The sequence below is a fragment of the Orycteropus afer genome, unplaced genomic scaffold (assembly GCF_000298275.1).
Source record: "Orycteropus afer afer isolate SDZICR_OR568_19922 unplaced genomic scaffold, OryAfe1.0 scaffold00652, whole genome shotgun sequence".
In the NCBI taxonomy this organism is placed as follows: Eukaryota; Metazoa; Chordata; class Mammalia; order Tubulidentata; family Orycteropodidae; genus Orycteropus; species Orycteropus afer.
Genome location: NW_006922239.1, coordinates 1,014,800 through 1,027,143, shown reverse-complemented (window position 1 = coordinate 1,027,143; position 12,344 = coordinate 1,014,800). Strand labels below are relative to the sequence as shown.

At 35.1% G+C, this 12,344-nt stretch overlaps 1 protein-coding gene across 1 annotated transcript in view; it reads left to right on the top strand.

Moving 5' to 3' along the window:
- The window catches only part of SMARCAD1 (SWI/SNF-related, matrix-associated actin-dependent regulator of chromatin, subfamily a, containing DEAD/H box 1), a 155,916-nt gene that overhangs the window by 100,240 nt on the left and 43,332 nt on the right, over positions 1–12,344 (top strand). Inside the window, exons 7-8 of the mRNA XM_042783091.1 lie at positions 3,173–3,254; positions 5,153–5,544. Of these exons, the coding sequence (XP_042639025.1) occupies positions 3,173–3,254; positions 5,153–5,544 (474 nt within the window). The remainder of the gene's footprint in view (positions 1–3,172; positions 3,255–5,152; positions 5,545–12,344) is intronic.

Here is a 12,344-nt window from a genome sequence, read left to right as displayed (position 1 = left end):
TTAATTCCTTTGGTGTTGAGGCATTGAAGTTTTCCATCAATCTTAGAGATAAGTCCCTTGCCGGATATGTAATTATCAGCAAATATGAATTTGTTGCTGTCATTTTTGTCATGTGCTTTTTCATTATATTGATTTCTTTGTTTCATATAATTTTCTATGCTGAGCTCGTTTTGTTTATGAGTGATGTTATCACTTCCTTCATTGCTATTTTAGTATTTGCTGAATGCTGGTCCTCTTTTTTATTTTGATGTGAATGAAGGTTTATCATTTTTCTTTGAGATTGCCCTGTGATTTATAGTTTTCTTCCCAAGTGTAGAACAGTCTGTTCTGTCTTATAGTTGTCTTGACTTCCCTACCATCTAGAAGTTCTGTAACAACATAGATTTTTTTCCCTCTTTTTGGTTTGTAGTTGTCCTCATTTGTCGGTTGGTGTCTCTGGTGTCCTGTTTACAATCTTGTAGGCTTATTTACTTTGGATACGTTGATAGCTGGGTTGGTTTCTGGGTTATATCATCATGTGTGTTAATGGTCAGTTGTTGTTTTTGGCTGTTGTTGCTTCTCTGTCCAAAGGGCTCCCTTTAGCATTTCTTGTAAGGTTGGTGTGGTTTTAACAGATTCTCTTAATTTCTGCTTATCTGGAAATGTCCTAATTTCTCCATCATATTTGAAGGACAATTTTGCTGGGTACATAATTCTTGGTTGGAAATTTTTCTCTTTAAGTGTTTTCTATATACCATCCCACTGTTCTTCTCATCTGCATGGTTTCTGTCAAAAAATCTGAGCTTAGTCTTATTGGTTGCCCCTTGTAGGTAACTTTTCATTTTTCCCATGCTGCTCTCATTATTCTTTCTTTGTCTTTGGTTTTGGTGAATTTGATGATGATGTGTCTTGGTGTTTTTCTTTTGGGGTCTATCCTGTTTGGGGTTTGTTGGACTTCCTGAATGGATATATTCTCATCTTTCATCATATCAGGGAAGTTCTCCTTTAATAAATCTTTGACAATTTTCTCACTGGTTTCATTTTTCTCTTCCTTTTCTGGAATTGCAATGACACGTAGTTTATTCCTTTTGATGGTATCCCACATGAACCTTAAGCTTTCTTCATTTGTTTTGATTTTTTTTTTGTTTGATCCCTTTCCAAAGAGGTATTCAGGTATTTGTCTTCAATCTCATTAATTCTCTCTTCCATTGCATCAGTTCTACTCCTTGTCCTTTCAATGTATTATCTATTTCTGACAATTTAGTATTAATCTTCTGGATTTTAATCTGTAGATTTAGAATCATTTCTAATTTTTCATTTATTTTGTCATTTTGTCCTTGTATTTTCTTCCAAAATTCTTCTAGGGTTTTGTCTGTGTTTTCCTTGGTCTGTGTCTCAGTCCTTTGAAGATACCTAAATATAATTCTTTTGAATGCCTTATCAGGGAGCTCCAATGCTGCATCTTCCTCTGGGATGTGTTTTAGGTCTGTATCCTGGTCCCTTGTTTCTCCTGCTTTATCTTGCTTCTTTGTGTGGACTGTGATGCTCTGTTGTCTCAAAGGCATTGGGACATTTTTGTGTTTATATTTAATTGGTGATTATATGTTGGAGTGACTTGCCCACAATTTTCATTTTCTTTGTTTTGTGTGTGATCTATGCAGGCAGGGTACTATGCTGTGCTCCTCTAGTCACTAGTTGACAGCACTTATACACTCACCACCTGTCTCCTTTCCTTTGTCAGCCTCTCATATGTCCTTGCCGACCCTGGCAAACAGGGCCTGTTCTTAGGTCCCTGGAATCCGAATGAGAACGCTATCACTTTAAATATCCAAAATGGCCACTGCTTGTAAACATTCAAAATGGCTGCACCTTTGTCACTTTAAATATCTAAAATGGCTGCCACATGTAAACCATGAAAATGGTTGCGCCCTCCGGACAGCAGAAAGTCCACAGCTCAGGTTGTCTTCCTCCTTACAGTTTCCCTCCCTAGTCATAGGCCACCAGAGCAGTTGTCCCTACAGCCCTTGGTGACCGGGACTGATCTTTAGTCAATTCTCAGGTCCCAACACCACTTGGAAATATTCAGGCTGTAGGTCTCGTCAGAGTAACTAACATTCCGTAGCTCTGACAGTCTGCAGCTCTGCCTGTCTCTGTACTCACTGTTTTTGTTCAGGTTTTTCCACTAGTTGGTGGCTAGTCCACTTCTGTATAGCTCCTTTCAAAACTCAGGGTTCCAGGATTTTCTTCTGTATCTCTGTCAATTGGTTTTTCTTTTCTTTGTTGAAGAGATTCTTTGTCACTTGTCTGCCTATTCCTCCATCTTACCGGAAGTGATGTTACAAGGTATTTTTATACTATTGGTTTATTCTTGAGGTGACATACCTTGTTTGCTTATTGTATTATTAGCACTCTAAGCATAACCATAACAAATAAAATCATAATAACAATATTTAACTCATTTGTATGATGTAAATCATGTATAAAGTCATCTGTATCCCTGCTTCCTGTCACATCAACTGCTTTAGTTATTTTCATATTCTCTTTCTGTATAGTTATGGTAAGGATTTTAAAGTCTAATACTGCCTTTCAGTGTCTTAATATTTTGTTCTGTTTCCCATATTGTCAGAATATTTGCATTGTTACTTAAGACTCACCAAGTGTTCCGGTCCTGAAAGGGCCTCTGTTTAGTCATATGTTTATATGTAGATGCACATATTGGTTTAACATTTAGAATACATTTACATTTGTTGTTGTGTTTGAGTATATGTACAAGTAATGTATCTGCTGAATTCTAATGAGCTGAATGCAAAATTTCGTTGCTATGCTGGTTCTTCAGGTATGTTGAAACTACATGCTTTGAAGTTGGAAGTTTGTAAAAACCTAGCTATGTGTTGAAGCTTTATTTTTAATCAACCAAACATTTCTTGATCTTCTAGTGCTTTGAGCACTGCACAGGGAGAGTTAGAAACGCAAAAGTAATCAAGCATTTTTTCCTTTGACTATTATATAATTGCAGAGGTGAAAAGTATATGCATAAAGGCTGTGTAAAGCAGAAAAAAATAAGTATAAAATAATCACATATATTCTGTAAGTTTTCAGAGAATTTAATTTATTTTAAATAGAGCATTAATTTTTTTTTCCTGCAAATTTCTAATTTGGATTTTTAACAAAAAGATCAATTACTTATTTCTAGGAGTTAAGAGAAGTACTCAAAGAACATGAATGGATGTACACAGAAGCTTTAGAATCTTTAAAAGTGTTTGCAGAAGACCAAGGTGATTATCTATTCTATGTCTTTATATAAAATACACACTCCCCCTTATAGTCTATATTGTAGTATCTAAGAAAATAGCAAAATCTGTAATTAGAGAGTGAGATTGCAAAAAACATTGGAAATAATTATTTAAATTGGTTTTAAATGGCCAGTTTCCAAGTATTTTGACCTATTCCTTAAGGTGGTGGTGGTGTTATGTGCCATCAAGTCGGACCCGATTCATAGTGACTCCTCCTTGGGTTTCTGAGGTGGTCTGTGTATGGAAGTAGATTGCCCAACCTTCCTTCCGAGGAGTGGATTCTTATGTTAGTACAAAGCAAAACAATGGATACCTTTTTCTGTTATGGCCCATTTTTCTTGGTAGTTAAGGCTACTTTTAAACTGCCATGTTTAATCAAGTATAAAATAATTTTTTACATTTTAATAGTTCTGTCAGGATGAATCTTAGAGTTGCTAGTGTCTGTTCACTGTAATGTATGTGTCTTAGCCTGCACTTCTATCAATATGAAAAGTATCAACATCAGAAACTTACAAGATGGGTATCAGTGGCATGGAAAAAAGCCCCTGAATCCATAGTGAAGTTAACTCTAGGAACTAAATAGTAGAGAAGAGAAGAACAGTTGAGTCACATATGTTTAGTGACACCCCTAAGCAGGAATCAGTGGACTGGCCTTTCATGATTGCAAAGCCAGCTCAAAAGTCCAGTGCAAAGACTTTTAGGTTTTTTTTTTAAATGAATTCTGTGAAGAAATGATGTAATCCCAAAGGTCTTGGTAGGACAGAGAATAATACTTAGTGCAAAAAAGAAAGACCCCACTATCAGCAATTCTGAGTGGATAAAAAAAAAAAAAAAAAAAAACCTGCTTCAGAAGAGAGATTAAGAATGTGAAGAAATCTGAGGAATACTTTGTCCAATTTATTTTGCTTATATTTCTTATGTATACATAAGAATAAGCCAAACCAAACCAAACTCACTGCCATCAAATCGATTCTGGCTCATAGTGAGTCCCATTTGGTTCCCCAGGCAGTAAATCTTTACTTTATGGCAGTAGATTGCCTGGTATTCCTTCCGCAGAGTTGGTGGATTTGAACTGCTAACCTTGTGGTTAGCAGTCAAATGCTGTAGGCACTATGCTACTGTAGCTCCTTATGCTTAAGAATAAGTAAATGATAATATATACCTAAGTCTAGAAGGTCTTTTATTAAGTGGGAAAAAAAAACAAACCCTAAATATTAAGAAAAATATTTTGTTACAGATTAATTAGTACTTGTTTTCTTACTGATACATAAAATAATAGTATGCCTTCCATCATGGGCATCTTAGAATTCAAAGAAATGTAGTCAGGTCGTGAAAGATTCATCAGTGATAAGTTTTTTGATATATATATTTAAATAATTTTTACAATAAAGATGAACTTTCAAGATATTGGAAGCAGTGATGGAAAAAATAATTATACCATGGATAGTTGAAATGCAGAAACAGTTTTCACTAGCAAGCTTTGTAGTAGGGTGAGCATTATTTTGCTATACCCATCAGTTTTGTCTTGAGGGGTGGAGCTGCTAAGTAGCATCTGGGGCAACTCATGATATGCAGCAGCTACCATTTATGTTCTCAGGGCCTTTATTAGAAAATGGAAATTTATATTTAATTCATCTTAAAAAGCAAGTTATATCACCTGCTTTTGAAATTATTTCTGTTTTAAAACTCCAAATTCTACTTCAGTATTTCTTTTTAAAGTGTATCAAGATTTAACAATTAAATTGTAACTATTTTTCTGTATTCAGAAGGAAAATGTAAATGTTTAGATATTTTTCTTAATCTTATTTGAAATCTTACATCTTTATATTGAATTTATATATTTCTAATAAAGTTATTTTTTTGTCTTTCTTTGTACACAGATATACACTATGCTTCACAAAGTGAGGTTCCAAATGGAAAAGAAGTTTCCTCAAGGAATCAAAACTATCCTAAAAATGCAGCTAAAACAAAACTGAAGCAGAAATTTTCCATGAAACCACAAAATGGTTTTAACAAGAAACGTAAAAAAAATGTTTTTAATCCTAAGAGAGTTATTGAAGACTCCGAATATGATTCAGGTTCTGATGTCGGTAGCTCACTTGATGAGGACTATAGTAGTGGTGAAGAAGTGATGGAGGATGGCTATAAAGGTAAAATTCTTCACTTCCTTCAGGATGCTTCAATTGGTGAACTTACTTTGATTCCTCAGTGCTCTCAGAAAAAGGCTCAGAAGATAACAGAACTCCGGCCCTTTAACAGTTGGGAAGCTCTGGTAAGGCTACATTCTTTTTTTTCCCCCTGTATGTCTGTGTGTTTAATTCACAGTACCGTTTATAGTCAAGGTATCTTCAGCCTAGGGAAGCATAGATGGGTGGCCGTATCCTGAGTAGAGTCAAACATTACTTTCATTGTAAGCCAATAGTATTTCAAATAGTGTCATATGACCTAATTTTGAATGAATTAAGGGGTGATTTTCCTGAAAAAACCCAAGCTGATTGGCTGGGAATACTGTCACTCATCTTTTGCACAGAAACTTGGTTCATTTCACTGCAGAAAAGAAATTAGAGCTTACATTTAGGAAGGAATTGTTTGCTAGCCCGTTCTGATCTGTTACTGCTGAGACACCATGCAGAAAGCAAGAATGTGGCAGAAATTTCACTACAACTACTTGAAGAGCAATAGCCACGTCCAGGGGAGCCCCATGATTCAAGATGCCAGCCTCAGTTTTTATGCTTCACCACAAAAGAAGCAATTGTTTATTTTCTTTTTCTTTTAAAAGTGACAGCTCAATCTCTAACACGTTTTTCTTGGTTAAACAACGCGGCCATTTTATGGAGTGTAACAGGCTGCAACATTTTTAATTGGAAAGCTAGAAAAGTGTGTGAAAGCCTAGAAACCAGGCATTAGGTGAAGGGAAGACATAAGTACTGGTAAGTACAATTTGCATGATCATTTTCTGCCACTTGATTTCCTATAAACAAGTGTTATCCAAGCTGCCTGTATTCTGTTTTATAAACTTCAGTAATCATCCAGTATTTATAAAAAGAAATATAAGAACTCTTGTATTTTAAATTTTGCTTTGACTTGTAAGACTATGCGCTTCTATGAAAGCATGTCTTGTATATAGGCCCTGCTGTGAAAGCAATGTGGATGTTTTTTTTTTATAGCTGTTGAAGGTGAAGTGACTCTTTGTGCTTTATAAAATGTTTAGGGAGTTTCATTCTCTACATTGGGAAACTGAGTTGCTTTTGTAGTTAATTTTATACTTGTGTCAAATCTATATGTGCTTTAGTCCCCTTGATAAGTGTCTTGCAATGGCAGTAGGGCAAGGTCCCTGAATAATGGTTGTAAAAAGCATTCTTAAATTAAAATATTTAAAAATATTGAAACAACATTACTGGTATTTTGTAGCTTGGAAAAAAAAATCATTCGTTTTGCCTGAAGGCTTTGCTTTTCCAGAGAACATCTGTCAAAGCAGATCTTTTCAAAACTCGTTTGGCTTTGCCTGTGTGATTTATTTGTTAAAGTATTTGCTGAAGGGCTTTCTTGTTCTTCTTTTCTTCTTTTTTTCAACCTTTAATGGTCTCCTATGTTATTGCAAGGTTGAACTGCTCAGGCTTGTTGAGGTTCTAATTTATTTAACAAGGAATGCAATTATCTCCACCAGTGTATTTAGTTACTGTAACTACGTGCCCAAATATATTATAGTAAAAAATAAATTATACAATTTTACCACAGGTGTATGTGCCAGATGCTATTAAAAATATTCAGCAGCTTAACATGTGGAAAGCATATTTCCCCTACTAATTAATTGGCATAGTTTAAATTAGTCTTGACATGAATTTATAGATTATGTATTACCTACTTAAACCTCCTATAGTGTCTTGCCCCCTATTCAAAAGTTGAACACAAAGACTATACCTCTAGCCATCCATCTAAACGTTGACTCTCTAGTTTAATACAGTAGAAAAGTATCTTACTTGTAAACTTACTGCTTGAGTTCAGTGAAAACAGTGCTTTGCTGTCGTGAGCAATAGGTAAATGATGAGTTTTTGTAAATAAACCACTAAAATTAACAAGTAAATTGTATAGGAGGTTTGAATTTTAATTTGCTTAAAACTTTTAATATCTCCTTTCCATAACTGGAGTTTTAATTTGACTGATATTTAGAGCAGTGTAATAATACTAATAAAATCATCAAAGGAAAAGTCAGTATTACATATATTTTTATAAAGAGCTATATAATTTAATCCTTCCTTATTAGTCAGAGATTTGATATGTACCTCCAAAGAACTTTTAAAAGAAACAAAAATTGAAAACATTTATTTTTGTTTTCATAGCTGCTGTATTTTAAAATCCTTCTGAAAATTAGTTGAGACTAAATCACATCACTCAGTCATACTTTTAACATAAAGATCACAAGGCATTATGTATTAAGAATAATTTTCAAATATTTAGTAAACTTTTAAAGTTACTATTTAAGCTTAACTAATCTTAAGGATAGGAGCTCTGGTGGCGTAGTACCTAAGGCATGTGACTACAAACCAGAAGGCTGGTGGTTCAAACCCACCAGCCGCTCCTCAGGAGGAAGGTTGGGCAATCTACTTCCATAGTGATATTGCCTCGGAAACCCAAGGAGGTGTTTGCTGTGAGTTGGATCCGAGTCGACGGGAGTGAGTTTGGTTTGGTTTTTGGTAATCTTAAGGATAGGGGAAATTGGCAAAAATTTAAATTCATAAATCCTTGTCTCATTAAAAAATGCATACTAAGCTAATTAATCAAGTACACACATACGTTTTAATTAAGAGTTTTGTTAAAACTGAAGTTTTTTTTTAATCTGAGGTTATATGTAATTGTTAGTATTTCATGATCTTACTTTATTGTAAAAATACTTGAATGTAAAAATTATGTAAGCACAGTGCCTTTTAAGTAAGCCATTGATTGTAGATCATCAGTTTTTAAGATACTATAAGAATATCAGCTACTAAGAGTGATCTAATCATAATTTCTAAATCTAGAGAGTGCACACTTTATTGTGATGATTTTATTCTCAGAGAATAAAACTGAGGTGATCTCATAGATATTCTAGTCAACCTCAGCTTACATGAGGAAAACTTGATTGTTTTAAAAATTAGATACTGAAATATTAAGAGAGTGTTTATGTTTGCAGCTTTGTATCTTTTTTCTTGGAATCAAATTTAAATATTACTTACTAAATTTTCTTCATAATTTTTCCATTTTACTGATAGGTTTTCTGCTTAATAGCAGTACTGTACGTGTTCAATGGAAGTAAAGCATATTGTTAAATCAGGTAGACTTTGGAAATATAACAAGCCAAGAATGTCATTGGTTTTCAAACCTAGATTGTTAATATGTTATAATTAGAAATTTTGTTGCAAATTTCACATATTTGAAGGCATCAGTTCACAAACCACTTACTGAAATTTTGTCTAAACTTGTGCAAAGTAAGGTGGAGGTAGTATTATATCTATGATAATCTCCTTGTACTGTTTCTTTACACTTTAATCAAAATAGTGTGTTTATACTGAGCAATGCAAGGTTCATGAATGAACTCAATTTATGAATGAAAACAACACTGCCATCGAATCAATTCCAACTCATAGTGACCCTAAAGGGCAGAATAGACTGCCCATTAGGGTTTTAAGGCTATAAATCGTTATGGAAGCAGACTGCCTCATCTTTCTCCTATGGAGTTTGAACTGCCTACCTATTAGTAGCTAGATGCTTTAACCACTATGCCACTAGAGTTCCTTCAATTTATGAATAGCTGAACCTGAAAATTTTTCATATATGCATCTACCACTTTAATATTTAGATCAGTGTAAATGCAATTTTTCTTTCCTGGAAAATAACTGCCCTATTACCATCAAATCTCTTCCTACTTAGTTACCCAGTATGATGAAGTAGAACAGCCCCATAGGGTTTCCAAGGCTGTAATCTTTACAGAAGCTGATCGCTACAGCTTTTTCCAATGCTACAGATTGTAGTTAGCAGCTGAGCACTTAACCACTGTGCCACCAGGGTTTAGTTCATATCAGAAACCTTGTGTTCCTCATTGTGCTATTCCCATCTACTGTAATTTAGACCACCAATTTTTATTTATTTTTATTTTTATTTTTATTTTTTTGCTTTTTGCTTCACTTGGTATTTACTGTATAATGTCTTATCTAAATTTGTCATTTAAAGTATTGTATTGCCTGGCTCTTCTTTTCCAGTAAGGTGACTTTAGTAAATTTGTAAGCTTACTGTATTTAGGCTTTGTTCTGATTTGTATAAGTGTGAGAAACATTTATTTTAAAAATTATAAATGTTTTCTGACCAGCACAGCCTCCAGGCTACCAGCCTGCCAGAATGCTACCCGGTATTTAAGGAGGCCTGGTGGTACAGTGGTTATATACTTGGCTGCTAACTAAAAGGTAGGTGATTTAAATCCCACTGGTGGCTCTGAGGAAGGAAAGACCTGGCGATCTGCTCCCATAAACAGCACAGCCTGGGAAATCCTATGAGGTAGTTTTACTTTGTCCTGTGGGGCCATTGTGAATCAGAATTGACTTGATGGCGCACAGCAACAGCAAGCCAGATATTTACAGCAGTGAGTAAGATCAGAACTCTGTCCTCAAGAATGCTACTTGTTAGGTGAAGAGTAAATAATTTGAGAATTTATAGGTTTTTTTTAGATTTTCCCTTTCCTCTATGAATTCAAAAATATTTGTATAGTAAGAGTGACACGGTGTGGCAAAAGAGAGGTACTTCAGTTGCTGACTCTATTTAAAAAATTCCCTAGGGTGATACTGCCATTTCTGATTGAACAGAGAGTTATCAGTGCCATATTGAGGTTCTTTTTGTCATGTGATTATCCAGCAAGTAGCAATTATATTTCTTCCTTTTCTACTGCTCCCCCAAAAAAATAGCTTCGTCATTTTTTAGAAAACAATTTGTTTTCTTTGTCTAAAATTTAAGCAGGGCAGGAACAAGGAATGTGAAGATCACCCAAATTCTACCAAGATAGTCATTGCTTAAGACTCTTTTGAATACCTCTCTGTTCATACGTAGATTTGTATATTTCATTTTATGTAAACCAGAAACCAAACTCAATGCCGTCAAGTCAGATCTGAGTCATAGCAACCCCTCCTTGGGTTTCTGAGTCAGTATCACTACAGAAGTAGATTGCTCCATCTTCCTTCTGAGGAGTGCTTGGTGGGCTTGAACCGCCAGCCTTCTGGTGAGCAGTCAAATGCCTTAGGCACTACGCTACGGGATCACATTTTATATGCTTATCAACAACTATGTTTGCTAATAGATCCTGTATTTCAAAGATACTTTGTATTTCTTAAACACTTTTTTGGTGAAGCTAACTAACAGGGTTGTTAAAGCTTTTTGTCTTCAGAAAGCAATAACATGGTGGCAGTTCTAGTCATACTGAATCGAATATTTCTGGGTCAGACCACTTGTGTCTCTTTATTTTTTTCCTGGGCTATTTATCAGACTTAGGATTGGGCACATTACTCACACCATATTGCTATCATTAGGTGCCATCAAGTCTATTTCAACTCATAGTGACCCCGTATGACTAAGTAGAACTAGTCTGTGTTCTTCACAGAAGCAGACAACCAAGGCTTTCTCCAAAGGAGCTGCTGGTTGGGTTTGAACTGCCAGCCTCTTCAATTAGCCTTTGAGTGCTTTACCATTTGCACCACCAGAGCTCTTCCACAATAGAGGCATACCTCACAGATACTGTGGGTTTGTTTCGAGACCACCTCAATAAAGTGAATGGCACAATAAGCAAGTCACGTGAATTTGTTGGTTTCCTAGTATGTATAGAAGTTATGTTTGTACTATACTGTAGTCTGTTAAGTGTGCAATAGCATTATTATAAAGTTTGAAATACTGTGAGAGTTAACAAAATGTGACAAAGAGACACAAAATGAGCACATGCTGTTGGAAAAATGGCACTGATGGACTTGCTCAACATAGGGTTGCCATGAATCTTCAGTGTGTAAAAATGCGGTATCTATGGAGCACAGTAAACCAAAATGCAATAAAATGAGTTGTACCTGTATATTAAGACTACATTTTTCAGCCTCTCTTGTGGTAATGTGACAAAGTGTCCAGTGGATGTAAGGAGAAGTATAAAACTTTTGGGAAGTGTTGTTAGAGTCTCTCTTGCTTTTTCGAGTTCTGTTGCTTGAGATGTCAGTGTGATGGTAGAAACCATATGGAGCAGTAGAATAGAATAATTCTTGATTTGGGAACCACCATACCAGATCTGTCCTACTTCCTCAGGACATAATTTAAGTGAGAGAGAAATAAACTTACGTTTTATTTAAGCTCCTGATATTTTGGATTTACTGTCACTCACAGCTGAACCTACTCCTAACAGATCCATCATTCATTGCACTTCTGTTTTTCTCAAAAACTGTCTAATATTGTTTTATATTAGTGAACAATTGGATTATTAGCAAAGAGATCTATATTCTAAACCAGCAGCAGTGATTTAGATTATCTCTAAAGTTACTTGACCATTGTATGCATGGGAAGATGGGTAGGGAAAATGGGGAGCTGCAGGGACTTAAGTGGTTCTGAAATTTTTACTTCAAAAATAGCCCCCAAAAAATAAAGTTCTATTAAAAATCTCAGTAACCAACTCAAACTGCTGCAGCATCCTGCATTGAGAATAGGCCTTTACACCTCCTACCCCTTAGTTTGTTATTACAAAAACTTAAAACATACAATTAGAATAGTTTAATTAACCCTTATTTACTCATTGCCAGCTTCAGTTACCAGCTTCTTTCTGTGTTTGTTTCATTGGTACCCCTATGCACTTGCATCCTTCTTATATTATTTTGAAGCAGATCTTAGAATTTCATCACTTTATCCTTAAAAATTTAAATATGTATCTCAAGAAAAGGTTTTTGCTTTTGCATATACAGTACTGAGTTGTCAGTGAAAGCAAACATGGGTATATGGACAGATAGATAGGAGGACAGGCTAAACAATTAGATATGTCTAAATGGGGAGTATATCCAAGATCATATATAGGGTTGGCAGACA